The sequence below is a fragment of the Moschus berezovskii genome, chromosome 11 (genome assembly GCF_049115385.1).
Source record: "Moschus berezovskii isolate FMDL1 chromosome 11, NW_MosBer_1.0, whole genome shotgun sequence".
Classification (NCBI taxonomy): Eukaryota; Metazoa; Chordata; class Mammalia; order Artiodactyla; family Moschidae; genus Moschus; species Moschus berezovskii.
This window is the reverse complement of record NC_142470.1, coordinates 39,247,051-39,274,961: the sequence shown is the minus strand read 5'-3', so window position 1 is coordinate 39,274,961 and position 27,911 is coordinate 39,247,051. Positions and strand designations below refer to the sequence as shown.

At 36.2% G+C, this 27,911-nt stretch overlaps 1 protein-coding gene across 1 annotated transcript; it reads right to left on the bottom strand.

Annotated features, from left to right (window-relative positions):
* Positions 1 to 434: 434 nt before the first annotated feature.
* NFU1 (NFU1 iron-sulfur cluster scaffold) lies at positions 435 to 27,911 on the bottom strand. Its single transcript, XM_055400677.2, has 8 exons — positions 27,761 to 27,911; positions 25,637 to 25,737; positions 21,592 to 21,727; positions 15,894 to 15,960; positions 14,163 to 14,277; positions 11,550 to 11,610; positions 6,734 to 6,908; positions 435 to 1,119 (listed from the first exon to the last, which is right to left on the bottom strand). The coding sequence occupies exons 1-8, from the start codon at positions 27,820 to 27,822 to the stop codon at positions 1,075 to 1,077; spliced, it is 762 nt and encodes a 253-aa protein (XP_055256652.1). The 5' UTR covers positions 27,823 to 27,911; the 3' UTR covers positions 435 to 1,074.

The following is a 27,911-nucleotide window of genomic DNA, read 5'->3' as shown; positions in this document are numbered from 1 at the left end:
TAGAAAGTTGTTGTTTAGTTGCTAAGTTGTGTCCAACTTATCACAACTCCATGGACTGCAGCACACCAGGCTTCCCTGTCCTTCACTATCTCCCAGAGTTTGCTCAAATTCATGTCCATTGAGTTGGTGATGCTGTCTAACCATCTCATCCTCTGCTGCCCCCTTCTCCTTTTGTCTTCAATATTTCCCAGCATCAGGGTCTTTTCCAATGAGTTGGCTCTTTGCATTATGTTAATAGAAAGATAACTGTTGAAATTTATGGCATGGCACACTAAGGCAGTTTTTCTCAATTCAAGCTGCTGTCTTGTAATCAATAGAAATTTTGTCTACATTCTAGGACTTAGTTCTTTATCAGTTTTCAGCATTATGATCTTTTTTATTTTGGTCTTTTAGTGGGAAGTTACATGATAATACATTGAGAGCTACTAGCCAGATACGATTTTTTTTTAATATTTTATTTATTTGGCTGTATAGGGTCTCAGTCACAGAACTTGGGATCTTTCACTGTGGCATGCAGGCTCAAGTGCTCTGAAGCACGTGGGGTCTTAGTTCCCTGATCAGGTATCCAACTGCATCCCCTACATTGCAAGGTGGATTCTTAATCACTTAATCACCAGGCAAGTCACCAGATACCATTTTAAAACTAAAATTGTTTAGTGTTTAACAAGGTAAAAATTCAGTAAAAATAGTTTAAAACATCTCATAAAAACTGAAGCCATTTTAGAATGTCTTAAGATTCTCCCTATTTACTTCTGTATTTAAAGAGTAAATAAATCAGATTGGGGGTAGGGAATGTATTTTAAACTGCTTCACACATTATGCAAAGAAGGAACCAAGAGAAATGTAGAACAAAAATAAAAATATCCCTGGATAAAATCCACATGTACAGAAGATGATTCAGGATGTTATAAATAACTCATATGAGGTAAAGCAAACATGCAATATTTATATATCATTCTCTGAAGAAAGGACATATTTTATTAATCCTCAAGTTGCTTAGCAGATTAATAATAAAAGCTTAGTACATATTATCAACAAGTCCAACTGCAGGGCCGACAAAAAACTCAAATGAGTTTAAGGTGAGTTTGCTTCTTTTTCATCTGATTCATCATCCATAACCTAAAACAAACAAACAAAAAAAGAGAATACAAGAATTAAGGAGTAGAAATTGCTATTTTCATTATTTTAAAATAACTTGCTTACCGAAAATACTCTGCAACAATGCATACCAATCCAGTAAGAATATATCTATTAACAGTCCCAAAGCACAAGGTTTGCATCAAAATCTGATATTCTAGCGACATAAAAGCAAACTGAATATTCAATTAAGTTCAGTTCAGTCGCTCAGTCCTGTCCGACTCTTTCCAACCCCGTGAACTGCAGCACACCAGGCCTCCCTGTCCATCAACTGCCGGAGTCCACCCAAACCCATGTCCACTGATGCAGTGATGCCATCCCACCATCTCATCCTCTGTCGTCCCCTTCTCCTGCTCTCAATCTTTCCCAACATCAGGGGCTTTTCAAATGAGTCAGTTCTTCACATCAGGTGGCCAAAGTATTGGAGTTTCAGCACAAAACATCAGTCCTTCCAATCAACACCCAGGACTAATCTCCTTCAGGATCGACCGGTTGGATCTCCTTGCAGTCCAAGGGACTCTCAAGAGTCTTCTCCAACACCACAGTTCAAAAGCACCAATTCTTCAGCACTCAGCCTTCTTTACAGTCCAACTCTCACATCCATACATGACTACTGGAAAAACCATAGCCTTGACTAGACAGACCTTCGTTGACAAAGTAATGTTTCTGCTTTTTAATATGCTATCTAGGTGGGACTTCCCTGGTGGCTCAGATGGTAAAGCGTCTGTCTACAATGAGGGAGGACCTGGGTTCAATCCCTGGGTCAGGAAGATTCCCTGGAGAAGGAAATGGCAACCCACTCCAGTACTCTTGCCTAGAAAATCCCATGGACAGAGGAGCCTGGTGCAGGCTACTGTCGCAAAGAGTCGGATACGACTGAGCGACTTCACTTTCTTCGGTGAGTCATAACTTTCCTTCCAAGGATGATTTTGGAACCCAGAAAAATAAAGTCTGACACTGTTTCCCCATCTATTTGCCATGAAGTGATGGGACTGGATGCCATGATCTTAGTTTTCTGAATGTTGAGCTTTAAGCCAACTTTTTCACTCTCCTCTTTCATTTTCATCAAGAGGCTCTTTAGTTCTTTTTCACTTTCTGCCATAAGGGTGGTGTCATCTGCATATCTCAGGCTATTGATATCTCTCCCGGAAATCTTGATTCCAGCTTGTGCTTCTTCCAGCCCAGCATTTCTCATGATGTACTCTGCATAGAAGTTAAATAAGCAGAGTGACAATATACAGCCTTGACATAATCCTTTTCCTATTTGGAACCAGTCTGTTGTTCCATGTCCAGTTCTAACTGTTGCTTCCTGACCTGCATACAGGTTTCTCAAGAGGCAGGTCAGGTGGTGTGGTATTCCCATCTCTTTCAGAATTTTCCACAGTTTATTGTGATCCACACAGTCAAAGGCTTTGGCATAGTCAATAAAGCAGAAATAGATGTTTTTCTGGAACTCTCTCGCTTTTTCAATGATCCAGCGGATGTTGGCAATTTGATCTCTGGTTCCTCTGCCTTTTCTAAAACCAGCTTGAACATCTGGAAGTTCATGGTTCACGAATTGCTGAAGCCTGGCTTGGAGAATTTCGAGCATTACTTTACTAGCGTGTGAGATGAGTGCAGCTGTGCGGTAGTTTGAGCATTCTTTGGCATTGCCTTTCTTTGAGATTGGAATGAAAACTGACCTTTTCCAGTCCTGTGGCCACTGCTGAGTTTTCCAAATTTGCTGGCATATTGAGTGCTGCACTTTCACAGCATCATCTTTTAGGATTTGAAATAGTTCAACTGGGATTCCATCACCTCCACTAGCTTTGTTTGCAGTGATGCTTCCTAAGGCCCACTTGACTTCACATTCCAGGATGTCTGGGTCTAGGTGAGTGTGAGTGATCACACCATTGTGATTATCTTGGTCGTGAAGATCTTTTTTGTACAATTCTGTGTATTCTTGCCACCTATTCTTAATATCTTCTGCTTCTGTTAGGTCCATACCATTTCTGTCCTTTATCGAGCCCATCTTTGCATGAAATGTTCCCTTGGTATCTCTAATTTTCTTGAAGAGATCTCTAGTCTTTCCCATTCTGTTGTTTTCCTCTATTTCTTTGCACTGATCACTCACTGAGGAAGGCTTTCTTATCTCTCCTTGCTATTCTTTGGAACTCTGCATTCAAATGGGTATATCTTTCCTTTTCTCCTTTGCTTTTTGCTTCTCTTCCTTTCACAGCTATTTGTAAGGCCTCCTCAGACAGCCATTTTGCTTTTTTGCATTTCTTTTTCTTGGGGATGGTCTTGATCCCTGTCTCCTGTACAATGTCACGCGCCTCTGTCCATAGTTCATCAGGCACTCTATCAGATCTAATCCCTTGAATCTATTTCTCATTTCCACTGTATAATTGTAAGGGATTTGATTTAGGTCATACCTGAATGGTCTAGTGGTTTTTCCTACTTTCTTCAATTCAAGTCCAAATTTGGCAATAAGGAGTTCATCTGAGCCACAGTCAGCTCTGGGTCTTGTTTTTGCTGATTGTATAGAGCTTCTTCATCTTTGGCTGCAAAAGATATAATCTATCTGATTTCAGTATTGACCATCTGGTGATGTCCATGTGTAGAGTCTTCTCTTGTGTTGTTGGAAGAGGGCGTTTGCTATGATCAGTGCATTTTCTTGGCAAAACTCTATTAGCCTTTGCCCTGTTTCATTCTGTACTCCAAGGCCAAATTTGCCTGTTACTGCAGGTATTTCTTGACTTCCTACTTTTGCATTCCAGTCCCCTGTAATGAAAAGGACATCTTTTTTGGGTGTTAGTTCTAGAAGGTCTTGTAGGTCTTCACAGAACCGTTCAGCTTCTTCAGTGTTACTGGTCGGGGCATAGACTTGGATTACCGTGATATGGAATGGTTTGCCTTGGAAACGAACAGAAATCATTTTGTCATTTTGAGATTGCATCCAAGTACTGCATTTCAGACTCTTTTTTTGACTATAATGGCTACTCCATTTCTTCTAAGGGATTCCTTCCCACAGTAGTAGATATAATGGTCATCTGAGTTAAATTCACCCATTCCAGTCCATCTTAGTTCACTGACTCCTAGAATGTCGATATTCACTCTTGCCATCTCCTGTTTGACCACTTCCAATTTGTCTTGATTCATGGACCTAACATTCCAGGTTCCTATGCAATATTGCTCTTTACAGCATCAGACCTTGCTTCTATCACCAGTCCCATCCATAAGTGAGTTGTTTTTGCTTTAACTCCATCCCTTCATTCTTTCTGGAGTTATTTCTCCACTGATCTCCAGTAGCATATTGGGCAGCAAGATAATTAAAACATTGGTCTCTGTTCCTTGTTCCAAAGGAGGTTTCCAAAAGCAGAGTCTCAGGTGGACAAAGAGGACTATCTGATGAACTGTTATTTCCGAGCTCTATGACTAATATCGGAGAAGGCAGTGGCACCCCACTCCAGTACTCTTGCCTGAAAAATCCCAGGGATGGGGGAACCTGGTGGGCTGCCGTCTATGGGGTCGCACAGAGTCGGACACGACTGAAGCGACTTAGCAGCAGCAGCATGACTAATATATAGAATTGACCTTTTTTGTTTTTATTTCAAAAGCATCTTATTTCCTTAAGCATAGTCCTAGGGAAATATACCAAATTGTTATTGTAAAAATATGTATTAGAAAAATGAATCGCTAAAAAAGGTAAAGAAACTATACCTTTATAGTTGCTAGAAAATATACTAGCAACTAATTACGTTGGTCTTAACTCAGACAAACGTTCATTTTAAATCTTAGAGAATTATGAAGATTTTCATTTCAAGTAAGTTACAGAAAAATACTAATGAATACTCGAAGGAAGAAAATGAGAGGATTAGTATCTTTTCATGAGTTAATATATTACTCAGATAATAAAAACCAACTCCTCTGGAAAAGAAAAGGGTTATATAAATCTAAGACTATATTTTCTCTTAACCACACCTATTATAATTAAAACCAACTCAGGTTTATAATCCTACTGCCAATTCATCACCCAACCCTGGACAAGTGAATAAAAACCTTCCTTTGTCAATCTAGCAAAGTACAGAGGATAATGGGGCCAAAATTAATTTTTTAAAAATCTAGATGAATCTGGTTCTGATCTGAGACAATCCATTCCCTCATAGTTTCTTTTGGGCTGAATAAAAAATGGATATTTACTTTCAAGGAACTGATATTTTTATATCCAATCTCAGCAACATCCAATCAAAAAAATTTTGTCAAACAACTTCTATTTTAGGCAAAATATTCATAAATTTGGAATAATGTTTCTAAATATTTAATGAAAACTATGTAAACAACATGTACAACACACAAGGCTAAGTGTTACAGAACACAGAGACCTAGGTATGATTATAAATCTCTCAAAGAACATATCCAGTACCAGAAAACTGAAACAGACACATAGAAGCTTTGCACCAAAGAACAGCTTAACTCCAACTGAAGAACTAATAAGAATTTCAAAGAGGAGATGGCATGTTCTGTACCACAGGGACAGGTTTAAGGACTGCCCGGAAAACAGTGAGTCTCACAGGAGCTGAGAGATGATGCCCTCTCCTTAAAGGCACAGAACCACCTGAAGCATTTTTTCAAATTTTTAATTTCCATATACTCTTTCCTTCCTTGATAATCGCTCTCCATAAGGCCTAGCCTCTTGGTTGAGAATTACTGCAGTGAAGGTCACTATTACTGCTGGGAAAAATACTGATACTATATTCCTTAGATATCTTTGGGCAGGATAAAAATGTCAACATCAGGCTAAAAATAAAGCTCTAAATATCTATAACTGTACTTTGTACAACAAAGTATGATTCTTTGAAGGGCTTCTTGCCTGCATGTTTAAGAACAAGAAGTACTTAAATGTGAAGTAGTGGAGGGGCTCCCGTTGTGGTACAGTGGATGAGAATCCACCAGCCAATGCAGGGGACACAGGTTCAATCCCTGGTCTGGGAGGACACCACATGCCGTGAAGCCACTAAATCTGTGCGCCACAACTACTGAGCCTGTGCTCTGGAGCCTGCGATCCCCAACTACTGCAGCTTGCATGTCCAAGAGCCCATGCTTTGCGACAAGAGTAGCCACCACAATGAGAAGCCTGTGCACCAAAATGAAGAGTAGCCCTTGCTCATTTCAACTAGAGAAAGCCCACACACAGCAACAACGACTCAGTGCAACCAAATATTAAGCAATTAATTAAAAAACAATATGAAGTAGTAGAGTTCTTCCACTAAAGACTTGTAAACGTCATCTATAAAATTCCATGATGTTTCCCTTTCATAATTTTTCTACAGCCAGAACAGCAATGTGCCTTCTGTTTCCCAAGTATGAAATGGAAGTAACTTATTTAATATTAACAAACTGTATTATTAGAAAATAAATGAGGTAATATTTGGAAAACTGCTGAGCACATAGCAGGCAATTATTAACACTAAAGATAATTCTCAAAGAAGAAGCCTGATAATAATGGTAACACAATGATATAGCAGTTCAAGAAAATGTCAGGTCACGAATTTCTTTTCTTTCCAAAAAATTCATTTTAATAGTAAATCTAAACTGTCATACAATATTGGCATACCTGTTCTACACCTTCTACTTCTGGAATATAAAACTGCAGCATGTTCTGAATTCCATTTTTCAGAGTAATGATTGAACTGGGGCAGCTGGTACAAGAACCTTGCAGTTTCAGCTGTACGATGCCATCTTCAAAGCCTTTATAGATTACATCTCCTCCATCTTCCTGCACAGTTGGCCTGTAGACACAGAATATTTACAATATATTTAAAATAATGTAAGTTTTTATTGAAAAAACTTAATACAACACAGAGCTTAATTTTATATTAATAAATTCACAAAGTTAGAGCCACTTTTATAAACAAGAATAACAACAGTTAGTAGCTAGTCTCATTTGTAACTTTCAGATAAAATGCCAATTCATTCATACAAGAACTTTATCTGCTTATTGCATCTTAATCTTGTTTATCATTTAAGATTTCAAATTTCCTAATAATTATACTGATTACCTAAGATATACTCATTCACTTATTTTAAGTAAATGGAGGGAGACTGACATGTGCTAGCTTTTTTTTTCCAGTTAAAACTTTGCATTGAAATATAAATAGTTCCAAAAAATGCATAAATCATGTATGATCAATTCAGTAAATTTTAACAAATTGAACATATATTTGTTCTAGACCAAGAAACAGAACACTGGAACCCCAGAAGTCCCCCCCATTCTTCCTTTTTACCACTCCTCCCAACCAAAGGTAGCCATTATCCCAACTGCTATCACCACTGACAAATTCTGCCTGCTTTTTAACTTTATAGTTTATAAACATAAATTCCATCTAGAAAACCCAAAGTATTAACTTTTTTAATCTGGCTTTTCTCTTTGCAAGATTTGTCTACATTGTGGCATATAGTAATAGTTCATTCAATCTCACTGCTGCAGAGTATTCCATTAAGTGAATATGCCAGAATTTATCCATTCTTTTTTTAATATCTATTTTTCACTTATCTCCTTGGCTGCTCTGGATCTTAGCTATAGCATGTAGGAGCTAGTTCCCTGACCGGGGATTTAATCTGGGCCCCCTGCATTGGGAGTATGGAGTCTTAGCCACTGGAACACCAGAGAAGGACTCATTCTATTGTTGATGGACATCTGGGTTAATACCAGCTTTTGGCTTTTACAAATGGCACAGCTATGGAGATTCTTGCAAATGTCCTATGGCATACTAATAAACTACAACTGGGAATGTACCCAAGAGTGAAACTGCTCATCAAGAATATGGTTATGTCCAGATTTAGTAGCTACTGCCAAACAGTTTCCCAAAGTTATTTATTTATTTATTAGTAATTAGGCTCCAATTAAAATAAATAAATTTTTTTTAAAAACTCAATAAATTTATCTAGCTTTTATCTGCCTGTTGCCAATTTATTTTATAGACCCTTACTATGGAACCTAGAAGGGTAGTATTTTTATCTTCTAGTTTTATTTTCATGCACAAAAGTGTCCAATCACTTCTCCATGTTGCATGAGATAAAGCTTTTAGGCTCTCCTTAAACTGGCTTTAATCTCATTTTCTACCATTCTAACTCTTATTTTCAACAAAGAAATTCTCAGATCCACTTTGATTTTGACACCATTTGTCACCTAAATGTACCACAGGAACTCCCAAAGTTATTTAAACTTATATTCCCACCAGCAGTACATGAGAGTTCCTGTTGCCCCACAAACTTGCCAACAATCGGTGTTGTCAGTTTTAATAATTTAATCATTCCAGTGGATCTGCAGTGATATCTCATTACAGTTTTAATCTGAATATCCATAATGAGGTTATGAGTAAATGAGTAAACTTTTTCATGTTTACTGTCATTTGGTTATTGTCTTTCATAAACTGCTACTCCAGTGCTTTTGTGAAGAGACTGCTCCAGTCTCTATTTGATTGTCTTTTTCTTAACATTATGTAAGAGATTTTAAATATACTCTGACATACATATTATAAATATCTTCTAATCTGTGCTTTGCTTCTTCACAGTAAGTGATATCTTTTGATGAAGAAGTCTTATTTTTATTATAGTCTACTTTATATGTCTTTCTCTTAAGTTTTCTTACGTCTTGTAAAAAAAATTTTTGCCTATCCAAAGGTCATGCAGATATTCTATTTTAAATTTCCTTTGTGATTTCTTTGTTGATCATTAGTGTTTTTGAAGAGCACTGTTTAGTTTCCAAATATATATAGATTGTGCAGATACCTTTTGGTAATTGACATCTAGCTTAATCTAACTGTAGAAAATAATATTTTCAATTATTTCAATCCATAAAATTTGTTCAGCGTTGCTTTATGATTCAGAATATAGTCCCGTTTAGTAAATCTTCCATGTATACTTGAAAAAGAATAAGTGCTTTGTTCTTGTTGGGTGTAATGTTTCATGTGTGTCGATTTAGTCAGGTCTGTTAATCATATAAAACTCATATCTTTACTCATCACTGTATGTGTTTGCTCTACTTGTTACTGAGAGAGCGTGTTGGTCTTCCACTGTAATTGTGGATTATCTATTTCTCATTTTAGTTCTGTCAAATATTCTTTATCTATTCTGAAGCTGTTATTAGATGCATATGTTTAAAATTGGTGGATATCCCGCACAGAAATTACCTTTTATTATTATGAAAGATTTCTCTTTATTGCTAGTAATGTCTTTAGCTATAAAGTATATTTTGTCTGATATCTGTACAACTATACCAGCTTTCTCTTATCCATTCTTTCCATGCTATGTATTTCTCCATCTTTCTACTTTCAACCTTTCTTTGTCCTTATAGTTAAGGTATGTATCTCTTATAAGCAGTATATAGCTTTTTTTCAACAGGCAATCTGACAATTTTATTTCTTGTTAATTAACCTATGTACATTAAAATATAATTACTAATATATTTGGGTTTATATGACCATCTTATTATTTATCATTTTGTATTATTTTGGATTAAACAAGTATTACTTTATTATTATTCTACTTTGCCCCGCTAATGAATTTTGGTTGTATGGTCTTTTACTATTGATTGTTTATAAGATGCCTACTTGATTTCTTAGACTCTAATATAGATTAGTGCAGACTTCCCAGGTGGCTCAGTGGTAAAACATTTGTCTGCCAATGCAGAAGATGCAAGTTTGATCCTTGGTTGGGATGATCCACTGGAGAAGGAAATGGCAATCCAATTCAGTATTCTTTGCCAGGAAAATCCCATGGACAGAGGAGCCTGGCAGGCTACAGTCCATAGTGTCTAAGGAGTCGGACACGACTGAGCACGCACAGCACAGAAAAATAAATTATACTTTTATTAATTCCCAGATAATACCAAGAATGAAGAACACGTACTCATACTTATCACCTTATACATTTTTGTCACATATTTAAATTCTATATATATTAAAAAGCCTACAGGATACTGTGAGACTTTTTTGGTCACATATTCTATGTCTATCATTTTTTTTGGCTGTGTTTTCCATTCTCTTTTCTGTGCTTTAGCTGGATATTTTCTACTGCTCTATTAATACATTCCAGTACATTAATCTTCTCTCCAACAGTATCCAATGTGACATTCAACTAACCAAGTGAGTTCTTAAGTTTAGCTATTGTATATTTTAGCTTCAGAATTACTTTTTCCTACAGATTCCAGTCTTCTGATGAAATTCATCTGACTTTCTGTTTTCTCTAACATTTTATTCACAATCATTTTAAAGATCATGTTTGATAACTCTCACATCTAGGTTATCAATGGATTTATTTTCTGTTGGTTCAGTTTCCAAATTCTATGCCTAGTAATTTTGGGGGCAATAAATAATGGACAAAGTATATGAAGAACTAAAGTGACCTGGGATTATATTATACTAGAAAGGGTTCATCCTATCTTGTGGCAGCAGCTTAACCTTCTGTGGAATTAAGTTCATTCAATACTGGCTTATAGTTTCATAAGGCTTGGTCTACCTCTGGCTTCTCTCTTTCAAGGTATAGTCCTCTAGAGAACCCAACTAAGAGCCTGGATGTTCTTTGAGGCCCCACCCTCCCTGACAGATCCTAAACTCTAACTTTTATCACTCCCAGCACCATAAAACTGCCAAAATTCTGCTCAAGTTTTCAACTGTCTTTCTTAGTCTCTTCCCTTCCACAGCTAAAAACAAGTACCTTGTGGGGAGAAGCTCTGAGTGCTAAGGCTTACATTTTTTCTTTACTCTGGGGTCTTGCTCCTTAAAGTCAAAGCTTCATTCTTCCAAATATCAACAAATTTGCTGAAAGTTAACACAGTTTCTCTGTTTCTCAGTGGCTGCTCTTTGCCCACCTTCTCATAGTCTAACCTCACACCAAGAATAAGTAAATACCCCAAGAGAAGCTTCAGTGTACTTCCCCTCTCTACAGAATCTTATGTGCTTTGGCAGCTATATCACACTGTCCAACAACAAACTTTTTGTGTATTTTACCTAGATTTTTTTGGAACTCTCAGCAGGACCACTGGTTTATTATAAGCAAAAACGGGGCAGCAGCCTGAAAAGAGGTACTCCTTCTCTCCTCACAGTTCTCCCAAACACTGTTAAGTCATTTTCTTCTTTCTAAGAAATTTGGTATTATAATAATATCAAATCCAAATAGTGACCATGAAAGATAAATTACATAAATTACTGACTATATTTAGACAGAGTGTCGTAAATTTTGGAGGGACCTTTCCTGGTGACTCAGATGGTAAAGAAACTGCAGATTTTAAAAGTCAATTTCTATGGTTACCTATTTTGTTTACATTAACTTATACTTGTTTTGGAATTCTACTACAACCTCAGAGACAACCAGAAATTTATTGCTACACTGTAGTATATCTGATCTCAGGTAGAGAGATGAATACATACCGTATTCTAGTATCTAACAATTCCTTAATCATTGCCACAACTTCATCATCATCTTCAGATCCTAGAAACAATTACAAATAAAACATATCAACGAAAGAAATTTTACATCCATGCAAGTACAAATATTAAAATAAAGTAATTTTAACTTAACGTCTCATTAAAAAAATAAAAGCACAGAACATGTAACTTGGTATAGTGAAATAAGTGATACATGGGAAATGGAAGGATCATTCATTTGATTCTCTGAAGAAAAACTAAGGCATACTGATCAACATTTGGTGATAACTGTGAATATACTGAAATAACGTGATCTACTAATGATGTCAGGGTTTTAATTTTTTGGCCAATATATTTGTAAACTTTCATCCTTCTCAAGGATTGAAAAGGAGCAAAGAAAAGACATTGCCTGGATCCTGATAAGACAAAAAGGCACTTTTTAAGTTTTTTTAAACTATAAGTTAAAATTTTAATCCCTCAATTTAGTGGTTTTCATGATGACAATCATAATCAGTACAGATATAAGCCTTATGGAAATTCTAAAATGTTCTACAAATATGAACAAAAACCTGGTTTTTTCATTTTGTTTCATTTTTTTCTTTTCAAAAAAATTTATTTACTTTTATTTTTAGCTACACTGGGTAGCTGCACGTTGGCTTTCTCTGGTTGCAGGGAGCAGGCACTACTATATAATTGTGCTGCATGAGTTTCTCATTGAGGTGGCTTCTCTTATTTTGGAGCACAGCCTTTAAGGTGTGCATGGGCTCAGTAGCTGTGGTGCAGGGGCTTAGCTGCTCCGAGACATGTGGAATCTTCCCAGTCCAGTGATCAAACCCACATTCCCTGCATTGGCAGGTTGATTCTTAACCACTGGACCACCAGGAAAGTCCATTTTTGTTTTCCTTTTTACTTTGTAAGGTTATATACAGACCTTCACATATGTCTATTTTTGTGGGTTTTCCATTTACTTGGAAAAAAAATCTCTTTATCACTGGGAAAACTAAAAACGCAGCTAATTCAAACTACATTGTGACAAACACTAGGATTCTAGCAACAATATAAATACCAACATATTAATATTAAATTATATCAACTTTGATTTTTTAAATAAAATAAACAGAATTAAAATTCTCTTACATCAGCAAGCCCAAGTTCCTTTAGCCATCACTTCTACAGGCAACCACTATCACAACCACTATCGTTAGTTTAGTATATATTCTCCTTCTAGTACATGTTTACATTTACATGTCTATATTTACACTCACTGTTATATATCTTGCTTTTTTCTATTTAATATAGACCTAAAAGGTTTTTCCATATCAGCATATAAAGATGTGGCTCAATTTTCAAAATAAGTACATAGTAATTTTTGTATGAATTTGTCTTCTTTTGGCTAGTTTTTAAATCATTTGTTTCCAGTTTGCTGCTATTTCTAACAATCCTGCTACTTATGTGTTCCTGTAAAGTATTCACCAGTGTACTTTTGCAAATATATCTATGAGGTAAATTTCTAGTGCTGTGTCAACAGCCTTGTGTATTTTTACATTTTGGCAGAGGTAGTCAAAGGCTCTCAAAATGATATATCAGTTTTATATATATATCTATCAAGAACACATGTAACTATTCCATGTATTATTTAAAATTTGCATAAATGGTATATTTGTAAGAATATGTAAATAAACACTTCAGTCTCCTTTTACCACTTAATATTTTCTATATCTTTTCACATCACTATCTCCTAATCAAGCTCATTCCTTTTAACTGCTAATATATTTTTAAAATATTTCAATGAACATGTTGAAATATGTTTGCAATATGTTGACATATGCTTCCACATGTTGTCTTGTGTACATTTATCAGACTCCTTTAGAGTCTATATCTAGAAGTTAAACTGTATCAGTTAAAGGTGATTATACAAATGTTTGTGTGTGTGTAGACACGTGTGCACATGTGCACGCTTAGCCACTCAGTCGCGTCCGACTCTTTGCAGCCCATGGACTGCAAGCTGCCAGGCTCCTCTGTCCATGGGATTCTCCAGGCGAGAAAACTGGGGTAGTTATATCTTTAATAGTTTGTTTAGAAATGATTCTAAATTAATTAAGGCAGAAAGTTAACTTCTATTAAATCTGAGAGAAGGGCAAACTGGTGAGTATTATATTATTTTGAAAACAATATAAATATTATGTTATATTATGCTGCTACTGCTAAGTCACTTCAGTCGTGTCCGACTCTGTGTGACCCCACAGACGGAAGCCCACCAGGCTCCCCTGTCCCTGGGATTCTCCAGGCAAGAACACTGGAGTGGGTTGCCATTTACTTCTCCAAGAAAATGTTATATTATACTATACTATAATATTATATATAATATAACAACAGTTTGAAATGTTTATAGTTGAAATTTTTATTTTTTATAATATATTCCATGTAAACACACATTTTATAAAATGATGGGTAAAACTAGTATACATGAGGTTTTATCCCCTCTGGAATTGGTTCCAGAGCTAAATATAGTATAATGACAAAAATCTGTTTCCCATGCTTTCAGAAATCAAGACAAATGTGAAGAAACCAGAACAATTTTTTTAAAAAGCTAAATATTAATTCCCAACACATTACCTGCTTCTCCTGAAGGTGTTTCCTCAGTAACTAAAGGTAAGCCAGATGCAAAGAAATCCATAATTGTAGCATAGATATCTGGTTTCAGTAAATTCCAGTCTAATTCTTCATTCTCCTGTAAATATTTGAAGGAAAACATTACATTTTCATCCAAGAGCAAAGACAAATACAAAACAATAATTTGAATCTTTTAGGACTCTTTCCCTATTTATATTCTATAACATGCAATAGCACTCATTTCTGGAAAATATGTCAGTTACTATTGAGGAACTGGCTTATAATGACTTTTAGAAGATACAATCTTAAAACATATCCCATTCAATCATACATCAAACCTGTATTAAGTGTGATGTGTGTGCATGCTTCGTAGAGGGGATATCAAAATGACTAAATGATTCTTTTTCATAAGGTAAAAAGAGTTGGATTCTATGTTTAGAGTGAATAACAAACAGACTTCCCATTCTTTTAATAAAATAGGATATAACTGCTTGATGAACTATACAGGAAATCCTATGACTATTAAAAATATTCAACCTATGTATATTACTTAAGAGCATTGAAGACATAACTATTGAACCCGAACTATAACATGTCTCATCTATGGCTACTGTGCTAGAGGACTTGTGGACTGTCAACAAGACTGGTATCCTTAAGAAACAATCCATAGCCTTCCTTGCTGCGTAGTGGATAGAAATCTGCCTGCCAGTGCACGGGACATTAGTTCGACCCTGGTCCAGGAAGATTCCATATGCCTTGCAGCAACTAAACCCATGGGCCACAAACTACTGAGCTTGTGCTCTAGAGTCCATGAGCTATAACTACTGAGCTCATGTACTGCAACTACTGAAGCCCACACACCACAAGGAAGAGTAGCCGCCGCTCGCTGCAACTAGAGAAAGCCCACACAAACCAACAAAGACTGACTACTGCTAAAAAATAAAAATAAGTAAATCAACAAGAGTAATCCTTCCAAACTGCTTAAGAATGCACTGAATACTTTTGATTTTGATCCAAAACTGGACAAGAGATTAAGTTCAGCGATATATATATCAATTATAGATTTAAAATAATATGCAGTTTAAATTTAAGTAATTCATTTCTCATCAATCTAGTACACTTAAAAATGAAAGTCTTTTGTAGCAAACATGATCTCAGATGTTGGATGCATATAGCATATTTAGCTTGATTTTTTGACATTAAGAGATTATCCAAGTGTTGCAGAAGTATACAACCCAGTGCTCTCATCTGTGAAGCTCTAAAGTGTCACTGTGGGATGGCAGGCTGACACAAAAATGTGCCAGGTGCCATTTTATAAATGCTCACTGTGAAAGAAGATAAATATTCAATCATTCTGTTGGTCATATATATATTAATATATATATATTTGATCATTTATTTGCTTCTCTTTGTATTCTATCAATGTAAGCTAAGAATTAGTAGAAACAATACTTGGAAGCCTAAATTTTAGTCCTGCCAAGGTTGAGTCTTGGACACTGCATTTAACTCTCTGAAGCTTATATTTTTCTTTCTTGAAAAACAAGGGATCTGGAAGTTAATTTCAACTTGAGAATTCTATTAAATAATTATCTTGAGAAATATGAGAAGCAAACGTGAGATTTTTAGTAACAGTATGTGTAAAACACATTAAGAATGGATATTCTGGAGAGCAGCACTGGACTCAGAAAAAAGCAAAAGCACATAACATCTTGTTTTATATAATTCTCTGCTTACCTTTGTGACGGTGATGAAATCTGGTCCAAAAAAGACACTTTTTACCCCCTCAATCCTAAATAACTGCCTGTGAAAAAATAAAAATTGAGAGATAATAACTTAGTTGTGTCTGATACTTTTGCAACCCCATGGACTGCAGCCCGCCAGGTTCCTCTGTCCATGGGATTTCCCAAGCAAGAATACTGGAGTGGCTTGTCATTTTCTTCCCCAGGGGATCTTCCCAACCCAAGAATTTAACCCATTCTCCCAAAATGAAGGTGGATTCTTTACCGCTGAGCCACTGGGGAAGCCCTGGGGAATGACAAAACAGATTGGGAATAACCATACAGTATATCAGATCTTCCCCAATGTCTCAGCAGTAAAGAATCCACTTGCAATGCAAGAGATCCAGGAGACGTGGGAAAATCCCCTGGAGGAGAAAATGGCACTCCAATATTCTTGCCTGGGAAATCCCACAGACAGTCTGGCCCAGGGTTATAGTCCAAAGGGCGGCAAAGAGCAGACAGGACTGAGTAACTGAGCACACACATACTTTGTATCAACAGTATTACTTGGCAATAAAGAGAAATGAACTACAGATCCATACAAGAACAAGGATGACTCAAAATCATCATACTAAATCAAAGAAGCCAAACACAAAAGACTACATGGCTCCATTTATATGAAACTTTAGAAAAGGCAAAACGGTAGTAGATGGTTAGATAGCATCACCAATTCAATGGACATGAACATGGGCAAACTCCAGGAGATAAGTGAGGGAAAGGGAGGCCTGGTGTGCTGCAGTCCATGAGGTTGCAAAGAGCTGGACAGAAGTTAGCAATTGAACAACAACAGGGTGAGAAGATCAACAGTTACCAGGGTGAGAGATGCATTAACTACCCTTTCTGTGGTAATCATTTCACATGTGTATGTGTATCAAATCTTCACAGTGTATACCTTAAACTTATAATGACAATTAAATCTCACAGAAGCTAGAAAAAACATTGTTTATGGATTAACTGATCACTTTTTATTTGGTTTTATCTTTTTTTAATTGGATAATTGTTTTACAAAGTTGTGGTTTCTGCTATACAACAGTATGAATCAGCTGTAAGTATACATATATCCCCTTCCTCCTAGAAAAACCATTTTTTAATAAAATTTTAAAAATTAAGTCATTGCCATCAAAAAAAAGTTACCATGGAGGTGAAGCAAGACGAGACTGAAAACAAAGGGAAATGAGGGATCTTTTGCTGTGATAAAAATGCTTTCTATTTATATTTTTTTGGTGGATACACAATTGTATATACTTACCAAAACTCAATGAATTGTACACTTGAAATTGGTGATTTTTATTGTACGTAAATTATGCTTCAGTAGAGCTAATTTTTGAGAGAAAGAGGGGCAGATTATAATTTGAAAAACCCTTCAAAGGATTCTGAAATACGGCCTCCCTCCCCAGTCACTTATACATGTACCACACCTAGCAGACACTAGAGCAGTATCCTCTTCCCCCAACTTTAGGAATAAAAGTTGCCATACTCCAAGGAAAGTCACAGTTTTCCTTTTCTTTGTCTACCACTGCAAGAATGTTATCAAAATTACTGCCTTGAAATTGTTTAGGAATTTTTCTGAAACAATGTCAGCTGGGTCCTTTACAACCACTTAACGTTAAATCTGCAAGTCGTCACAAAGTTTCTGGTTGCTGCTTATGATCCAATAAATCAAAACACAGACCTCTAAGTAGAACCCTTGATTAGCACTATTAGCAAAGCTTTTTTTTCCCCCAAATGAAAGCACTCTGCAAAAGAAGACACCTGATCTATGTCAGGGGATGCGATGGTAAAGAATCAGTTTGCCAATACAGGAGACGCAAGAGGTGGGGGTTCGGTCCCTGGGTTGGGAAGGTTCCTTAGAGTAGGAAATGGCAACTCGCTCCAGTATTATTCCCTAGAGAATCCCATGGACAGACGAGCTTGGCAGGCTGTACAGTCCATGGGGCTGCAAAGAGTCAGGCACGACTGAGCAACTGAGCACACACATGGGCCATATCATGGAGACTGCTTGGAGGAAAGAGTTCAGAAGTTCTGTCCCTAAAAGAAAGAAAAGGCTGCAACAGGAGTTTCAAGCATTATTATACATGCTTTGTCATTTACGTTATTTTCCTTGGGACAATTTCAACTCATCAATGTAAACAAAATATGATACCTAGAACTGAACAAACTCTCCCAAAGGTAGTCTAACCTGTTCTGAATACAAAAACTATTACCTCTCTTGGGCTGGACACTAGGACTCTGTTAAAGTTTGACTGACTTTTTTAAGCATATTTCTAACATAACTGAGAGATCAGATTCTTCTATCCCATAACTGTGCTAGGCATTTAAAAAATTTAAGCACACAGCTTAATATTTATTCTTGCTTTTATCTTATTTCCTTTAACCTATCATTCCAGCCTAATAAAACTTTTTTAAATGCCTCTGAATTTTGTCATCCAACAGATAAGCAAATCCTATCATCTGAAAAACTGATAATTATATTTTATTAATGTTGCTGGTTTTAAAAATGTCCTGAATTAAACATGCCAACTACAGAGATTCAGAGCCCTTTCACATGTCCTTAGAGGTAGGTCTACCCTCTGCTTGTATTTCTTCATCTTCTCTACAAGTTAGGAAAAAACAAGTCAAATGCCTCCCTGAAGTCAGACATATTACTGTTTACTCATTCATTCAACTAATATTTGAATACAGAGTAACAGACTCCGTTCTAAGCTTTAGGGACACAATGACCAGTAGGACAGACTGGTTTCCGTCCTCATGTTTACAGCAAAAATATTCTCTGTTAAACAAAAATTAGATTGACTGAAGATAACAAATTCTGTAGACCCAAGAAATGGGTGACTTCTAAATTTGAAAAGGGTTTTGGCCAATTGAACATCTGACAGAAATCATCTCCAACCAATCTATAACAGAATCAATTTGGGCTTTTTTATTTTTACATTTTTAAAAATACTAAATATGTGAGCTCATATTTGATGTATACATTTCAAACTGTTGGGCTTTCCTAATAGCTTAGCTGGTAAAGAATCACCTGCAATGCAGGAGACCGTGGTTTGATTCCTGGAGCGGGAAGATTCCCTGGAGAAGGGAATGCCTGCCCACTCCAGTATTCTGGCCTGGAGAATTCTCTGTTATCAGTTTGATATACACTCTTCCATACATTTTTTGTCAGTGCATTTTTGTGTTTTGTTTTCATACACATAATAACACATAATGTATTCACTGTTTTGCAACTTGTTTTCTTCACTAACATTATGTCGTAGATGTCACTCTATAACAGTAAATATGGTCCCTCCTCATCCTTTTCAATATCTGTGGGCTACTGATGGACAAAGTTTATCTAACTATCCATACTGATGAATATTTAGATTGTTTCCAACTTACTTCCATTATCAACAGGGCTACAATGAACACCACTGCACACACCTTATGTATATACGTGGTAATTCTTTCAGGGAGTGGTTTCCAAACCCACCAGTAAGTTGTAAAATCACTTATGTGGTAAGCAGGATTTTTTTCAATAAAATAAAACAGAACAGAATAATATAAAAACCATAAGAAAGGAAATATAACCAAGTTTCATACCTTATAAAGGCAAAAATTGCCCCCTCAAACACTTGTTTCACACATATATACACACACACATATGTATGTGATTCATATACATATACACGTATGTATACACAGACATAGGGATACCTTTGTATGTATATATGTATGGGTGTATGTGTATAGTGCATCATAATATAAAATATTTCTTACTGTGGCTTGTATTAAAAAGCACAAAAAACAAATGCTCTAAGATATCTTCCAAGAAGTGGCATGTTTAGGTCAAAGGAAATTTGCACATTGATTAACTAGAAACTTTAAAAACCATTCTTGAGATAAGCATATTTCTGGCTCCCCTAAATGAGACACATAAAATGGCTGTGTGTATACAGAAACAGTTACCTAGTTTTATTTTCTCAATATCCTTGGCAATCAGTATCAGACTTAGGTTACCAAAAATTTCAATTGATGTGACTGACTTTAACATTTTTTATTTTACATGATTTCTCTAGTTATCAGTTTAAAGGGGGTTTCATAATTTTATCCTTTGTGGCTTATCTTCTGACATACATTTAAAACGTCTTTATCTAGTGAATTTAAAAACTGTCACCACTGAATGTAAGTTGGTACAGCCAGTACGGAAAATAGTAAGATAGTTCCTTAAACAACTAAAAATAGAGCCGCCATATATTCAACAATCCCACTCCTGGGTATATATCCAGAAAAAATGAAAACTCTTAATTCCAAAAGATACATGCACCCCAGGATTCATGGCAGCACTATTTACAATAGTCAAGACATGGAAACAACCCTAGTGGCCATCAACAGAAAACTGGCTCAAGAAGATGTGGTACAATGAAATATTCAGTTAAGTTCAGTTCAGTTGCTCAGTCATGTCCGACTCTTTGCGACCCCATGCATCACAGCACGCCAGGCCTCCCTGTCCATCACCAACTCCCGGAGTTCACTCAAACTCATATCCATCGAGTCAGTGATGCCATCCAGCCATCTCATTCTCTGTCGTCCCCTTCTCCTCCCGCCCTCAACCTTTCCCAGCATCAGAGTCTTTTCCATTGAGTCAACTCATCGCATGAGGTGGCCAAAGTATTGGACTTTCAGCTTTTACTCAATGATAAAAAAGAACGAAATAATGCCATTTACAGCAATATGGATGGACCTAGAGAGTACTATACTTAGTGAAGTAAGTCAGAGGAAGACAAATACTGTATGATATCACTTAAATGTGGAACTTCAAAAATAATACAAATCAATCTATACACAAAACAGAAGCAAAGACACAGAAAACAAACTTATGGTTATCAAAGGAGAAAGGAAGGGAGCGACAAATTAGAAGGATAGGATTAATGATAAAGACTACTACACATAAAATAGATAAGCAACAAGTATATACTATACAGCACAGGGAATTACATTATCTTTTAATAACCTATAATAGAATATAATCTGACAAGAAAAATAAAAAAATCACTTTGCTATCCACCTGAAATTAACACTATATTGTAAATCAACTATACTTCAATAAAAATGAACAAAAATTGTCACCACTCAATAGCTTATTAAAAATTCATGCCACATCTAATAATTATCATCATTTATAATTCTGAGAGGAATATTTTAGAAACTATTCCATTTTGAAGCATCTAGAAATTCAGCTATCCTTGAGAAATGAGCACATTTTTATGTTTTTTTAAAAACAGTGTTTTAAAGATTTAGAATGGGTATTGTCATATTATCATTTTGATAGATTTTTTAAAAGTAAAAATATAAATTCTATTTAGTCACACTGCTGCTGCTGCTGCTGCTAAGTCGCTTCAGTCGTGTCCGACTCTGTGCAACCCATAAATGGCAACCAACCAGGCTCCCCCATCCCTGGGATTCTCCAGACAAGAAAGGACCTCTTAAGTACATCACTTTTCAAGAGAAGGGTTTCTTATATCAAATCTTGCTTTTCTTTATTGTTTATCTGAAAAGAAAACAATCTTTATACTGAAGAGATGCAACGTACCTAAAAGTGCAATAGCTAAGGCTACCTTAACCCCTGAAGTCAGTTATTTATGTTTCTTGGTAAAAGCAAATAAAAAATACTACTATACCTAGCCAGAGGGGAGCGAAATGCTGTAGCTGGTGTGGGAAAATCCATGGTCCTTGTCTCAAGAACTGGTTTTCCTGGAATAAACTTTAAACTGTTGGGATTTGGGGTATCTTGTGTTTGAATAAACATGTATCTCACTAAAAGAGAAAAAAGAAAAAGGAATGTTATTCTAGGAAAAAATATTAGTTAACAAGCTTGTGGACTATCAAGTGTTCATTTTCAGAGAACCAAAAGATATAAGAAAAATTAGAAAACAAAAAAATAAAGCTTTCTTGCCCAAGCTTACAAAAGAAGAATTGTTAAAGATAAGAAACAAATTTATCAAAATATTTAGGATAATTACATTGAATTTTATATTAATATTGATTATTTAGATAGTTTTGTTACTCAATAGACTCTAGCAAAGTCGTATACCTAAGTAGGAAGGCATTTCATAAGTCAGCAGTCTTTGATGTAGTCTCTTTGGTAACAATACCAAATTGGCTATAACTACAAATCATCATCACTTCCCAAAGTGCTAACATTTTTAAAAACAAATTTATAATAATATTTATTATATGCTTACTCATTACATGTCAGAGACAGGGTTGAGTGCTTTAAATATATTTAAGCCTTTAACAATCCTATGAAGAAGGTATTATTGTCCCTACTTTACAAAAGAAGAAACAGACTTAAGAGATTACTTGTTAAGTTACTAAAAGTTAAATAACTTGTCCAAAGGTATACTGACATTATAAATCATCATATAAGTGAGACTCCACGTGAATTACTTTTCAGGACATTTTAAAATTTTCTTCAGAAATTCTTCTGTTTCTTCTCAGGCCATGATTAGACTGAGAATAACAGAATCCCGAATTTCCTACCTTGTTATTATGATAACAGCTTACAGGACAAAAAGATAATACAAAAAGATAATACTTAAAAGTTTACAACTATTAACAGGTTCTGGTTATTTATGATGAAAATAAACTTTCTTACTTAAAAAAAAAACAACAATTCTCATCTTAGAGCAGTACATGGAAATAGGTTAATTCATTGAGTAATTATCATGTGTTGCCCATGGTGCTAAGCACTTTACGTGAATTATATCATTTAATCCTTACATCCTGCCAAGGAAGCACTGCTTTTATCCTAATTTATAAATGACTAAACTAAACCTCAAAGTCACTCACCTAGTTAAGTGACAGAGCCTGGATTCAAGCCTGGCCAATTCTGCAGCACTTGCTTAACCACTGTGCATAGTGCCACTTCATGCTTATTAGTGCCAAGCATAAAAGAAAAATATATTTAAGACCGGTCTTTCTGTCCTGTCATAATCCTCACATCAAGTATCTTAAGAAAGAGTAAAATATCACAAAGTAACAGTTTTATTTTAAATTAGAAAATGATTAAATTTGGCAAAACATATGGTTGGTATAAAAATACTTCTCTTAACTATTACAAAAGAACATTCTCATTTGACAGCTGAGATTGTTTCTGCACCTCTCCAGACAATTCCAGCTAACTGATAATGAGTCATTTCCTTGGTAAAGTAGAATAAAACTCCCATACATTTTTCTTAAGTCACTGTCTTGTAGAGATATTGGTTGGTGACTTGGTGACCAGGCAAATCCTATAAAGGAGAAAAATTTTAAATGATAACCTCAACATTGAAGTACCGAGTTGGCCTGAAAGTTCCTTTAGTTTTAAAATAAAAAATTTTAAAGCTGTAACAATTTTTGCCTGGTCAACAAAGAAACATGTGGTCTTGTGTTATCCTGATGAAGATTATGCATTTTCTGTTGACTAATTCCAGGCACTTTTCCTAGACTGCTGCTTTCAGTTGGTCTAATTAGGAGAAGGACTTGTTGGAATTGTTTGGTTTTCCAGAAGGAGCTCATAATAGATGACTCCGTTCCAATCCCACCTTTGGATAAAGACCAGCCTTTGGTGTGTTGATGGTGGTTTATTTAGCTTACCCCACAATCTCTTCTGTTCCACATTATTGAACGGTACCCACTTTTCATCGCCTGTCCAATTTGTTTTAAAAATGGAACTTCTGCATTAGGTTTAAGTAGAGAATTGCATGCCAAAATACAGTCAAGAAGGGTTTTTTTGCTTAACTTATGTAGAACCCAAATATCAAAGTAATATAACCAACCTAGTGCACATGATTTTCAGTTCTTGATTTGGATATATTGAGTGTGTCGGCTATCTCCAACATGGTATAACACTGACTGTTCTCAGTTAATGTCTCTATCTGATTGCTACCAACTTCAGCTGGTCTATCTGATCATGGAGCATCATCCAGTGAGAAATCTCCAGCATGAAACTTCGCAAACCACTTGGACATATTCGATCAATCATACTACCTTCTCTATACACTATGTAAATCTTATTTTGCACTTCAGCTGCATTTTAACCTTTCTTGAAATAATAAAGTATAATATGCTGAAAAAGTTCCTTTTTTCCTCTATCTTCAATATTACAATAACTATAAAAAGTTCTTCAAATTCAGTAAGTTTTTTTAAAAACGCATGCTGATATGGCAGCTGCAGAATACAATCTAATGAAATTATTTTGAATGAAGTTAAAGACAACTAAGCGCTGTTAAAGCCATCTTATGGAAAAAAAAAAACAAATATTTTGGCCAGCCTAATACTTGATTTAAATTATTTATACTTCCAAGCAATAAATTCCTCTGACAAGGGAACAATTTTTCAGACTGAACATTATAGAAAAAGCTGCCACCACTTTCTGTAAATACACAGAAAATAAGGTTTTTTTAACCCTGTTTCTGACCAATCATTCCTAGGGCCTTTCTTAATAATTTATTGATAGCCAAAATCTCTGCACATATTTGGCACTCTGCCAATATTCAAAGAATTAAATCTGGCTTTATTCTGCTTATTCCATTTGTATGTAAAACTATACAAGCAGAAAGAAAAAACTTTAGAAATACCTGAAGAACTATAAATGTAAAAAATACTTTAAAAGAGTATAATGTAAATATGTCTGAAGTAGACAATATGATCTTATATGATATTACTACATAAATTTTAACAATGAACAAAGGTACTTCAAAAAGAGCAATCTGACTAGGCGTTAACAAAATCACCCCAGTTACAGTCTAAATTAGACTTAACTAGGTATTTAAAAAATGACTCTCAGCTCCATCACCCAGACAGATCCCCTGAAAGTGTGATAAGGGTTACAACAAGAGAGAAAGACTGCTGTAAAATCTTTCCTATTATGCTTGGTAAAATAGATAACAGATAAAAAGGTAGACATAATATCCCCCCAAAATACAGATTAATGGTTCCTGACGTCAATATCAAAGACTAAAATAAGCAGGTTTCCAATTTGAAAGCCTAGATGACTACATAATTCAGTTCCACAAAATTTAAGTCTAATTAAAGTAGCTTAAGATGAATTACTATTTATGCCCAAATTGCTCTGTGATTCAAGGAAAGAGTCAAGGAAGGCAATCCTATTTTTGCCCCAGGATACAGGGGAGGTAAGGTCTCTACCCTGATCCAACTCATGCCATAAGACAGAGTCAGCCACCCTCCAGAGAATGGCCATAAGGAGTTCAAGACAGCAATGGAAATGGAGATGGGCCAAGAGCTGGATCCAAACTCTTACAGTTCTATAAGCACATTTAGGTAGGCAGTCACAGACACACACACACACCCCCTTGCCCCAAGGTTCCCTAACCACACGACAGTGGTCACATTGTAAAAATGTTCAAATCCAATCTTCATACCCATTCATAACTTCTTTTTATATCTCCATTTCAGAAATGACTTATTGAGCAACTCTTATGTTCCAGAACATGTGTTACACAACATGTTAAGATTTCACAGATTTACTGGACATCGTACTCAGGATTCCTGAAATTTAATGCCAAATTATACGTGTAAGCAAATAATTAAAGTGTGATTTAGGATAGAAAAAGTGTTATATTCTTTTCATAAGCATCTGAATAGAAAATTTACAAATTCTCATTGTTTATAACCTACAAAATTTCATTCTGGCAGTTTGCTCTATAAGAGATGAAATTTTACCTGTGTTACACAAGGTTGCAGGGAGTGGGAAATGCAGTCTTTGGACAAACTGATGCAGAAGCTGTTTCTTAATCGTATATGGATTCGTCACATGACAGAATCTATATTTAAAAACAAAAATAACATTTCAGGAGATCAATTTTCTACTTCTCATATATAAAAAAACCATAATGAAAATAATAACCAAAATGAATTTGCATTTTTCCATCAACATTATTTCCACTCCCTTAGGCAAGCAATATCTACAAACAATTTAAAAACAAGAGCTCAAGGGAAAATGTACAGCCTTGAAAACTGAGTGTATACAGAATACTGTAATATTTGGTGTAAAGAAACAGAAACACATCTACATTAGTGATTTAAAATCTGGAGTTCCAGACTATTAGCTATGCATGAAGGAGGTGAAGCTACAAACTTTTTCCCTTTTCAGATACAAAAACAACTAGGTAATAAGAGTCACGTGGTTCAAAATTCAAAGGGAATAAAACTAAATACAGTGAAAAGTCTCCCTCTTTTTTGGTCTCCACCACTATGTTTCCCTGGAAAGAGATAACCTCTGCTATTTGTTTTGAAAGGCATTTCAAATGCCTCCAAAAGTCTAAGAGAAAGTATACTATTCTCCACCAAAGTGCTAAAGAAGTCCACAGTCTATGTACTTTTTGATTGGAAACATACTGACCCTGTTTTGTATTTCATCCTGAATATAATGAGAACTGAGTAACCAGAGTTACAAAATTTGTTGACTGGGGCTATTCTTTTCATGGATATGACAACTTAAAAAAAAAAAAGAAGGGAAAAACAAATAGTACTGGAAAAGGAAACAAAAAGAGATATTAGTTGAGAAAATGTTAGAAATCTGATAATTACTTTAAAATCCAATTTACTTTAAATATTAATATACCCATCCATTCCAATTTTTATTTCACTGAGGAACTTTAAGCATATTTATGATCATTTTTTGTTTTTTACATTTCTGATTCTTTTCACCTGCAAAAAGGAGGGACTGACTTCATTTCTGTCCCGAGCCACCGATGACTTACTTCGGCTCCTCATTTTTAAGATGAAGTTAATATTCACAGCTACCTCATAAAGATTAAGGCAAAGATGGATCCAGATAATCGATGTAAAGTGATTAAAACAGTGCGAGGCCATGTAGTACAATTGTTCATTAAATGGAATTCAGGTGTGGGGTGAAGACATTTTTATCTATAGCACACTCCCTAAATCTTGGATACCTTGGACTATGGAAGGACACTGAGGACGGAAAAGGCAGAAAGGACAAATAATCTGACAAGAAATGAGTTCAAAGTAATAAAATACTAAAGGTGAGTTAAATTATTCCAGGAATAAGAGGGGGAGACAAGAGGTGACTCACAAAAAATCCTTCTGCAAAGCTAATTTTTAGGAAATGCATTCAACTTTAAGAGCATCATTAGCTCTAAAATCCCTAACACTGAGGAGGTCAAGCTTTGTTAGGCCCTTTGCTCCTTTTGTTCCATTCGAGAAATCAGGGTGCAACAGCTACTTAAGCCCTCGGTGCCTTTCGCCTAATCAGTGTTGACAGATGTCACAGAGTGCAAACAGAAAGAGGAAAAGCAAGGAAACCAAGGTTTAGCCGGTAGGAGTGGGCGGGGGAAATCTAGGGTTCTGGAAGCACAGGAGTTCCATCACTTGGATGCTGTGTGACCTCAGATAGGTCACGTTCCCTTTCCGGGCTTCACTGAGAAAATGATGACATTTTGTCTGACATTCTGATGTTGTGTTTAAAAGGCAGAGGAAATGCACGTGGTAGAGGAGCTGGAGGGGCCACGATATAAAAAGAGCTCCTCGGTGGGGTCCCTACAGTCGGTCTCTGCGAGTCTCCCCACCGCAGGGATTCAGGCACCGGGTCTCGGAGCCTGGGATCAGGAATGGCACGGTCCGCCAGAACCTGGGTCGCAGAGCTGCCCCACCGAGAGGTGCCCACCTCTGGACTCAAGTCTAACTCGGCGATGGGAGTGAACCTAAAAGCAAGGTCGGGGGGCACTTCTCCCCACTCGGTTTAAGAGGGGGCGGACGGGACGACCACCGCTCAGATGGCTAAACCCAGCGGCACCCCTATGCAGTTCCGGGATCACCACCTACCGCCTCCGCAGCCCCGCGGCAGCGGCAGCAGCTCCCCAGCCCAGGAGGGCCGCCGCCGCCATCTTAGTCCGAGTGCGCAGGCGTAAGACAGGCCGCTCGCCCACCCCCCACCTCCCCCTGCCTTCGAAGCGGTGCCGAAGCCCCGCGCAGG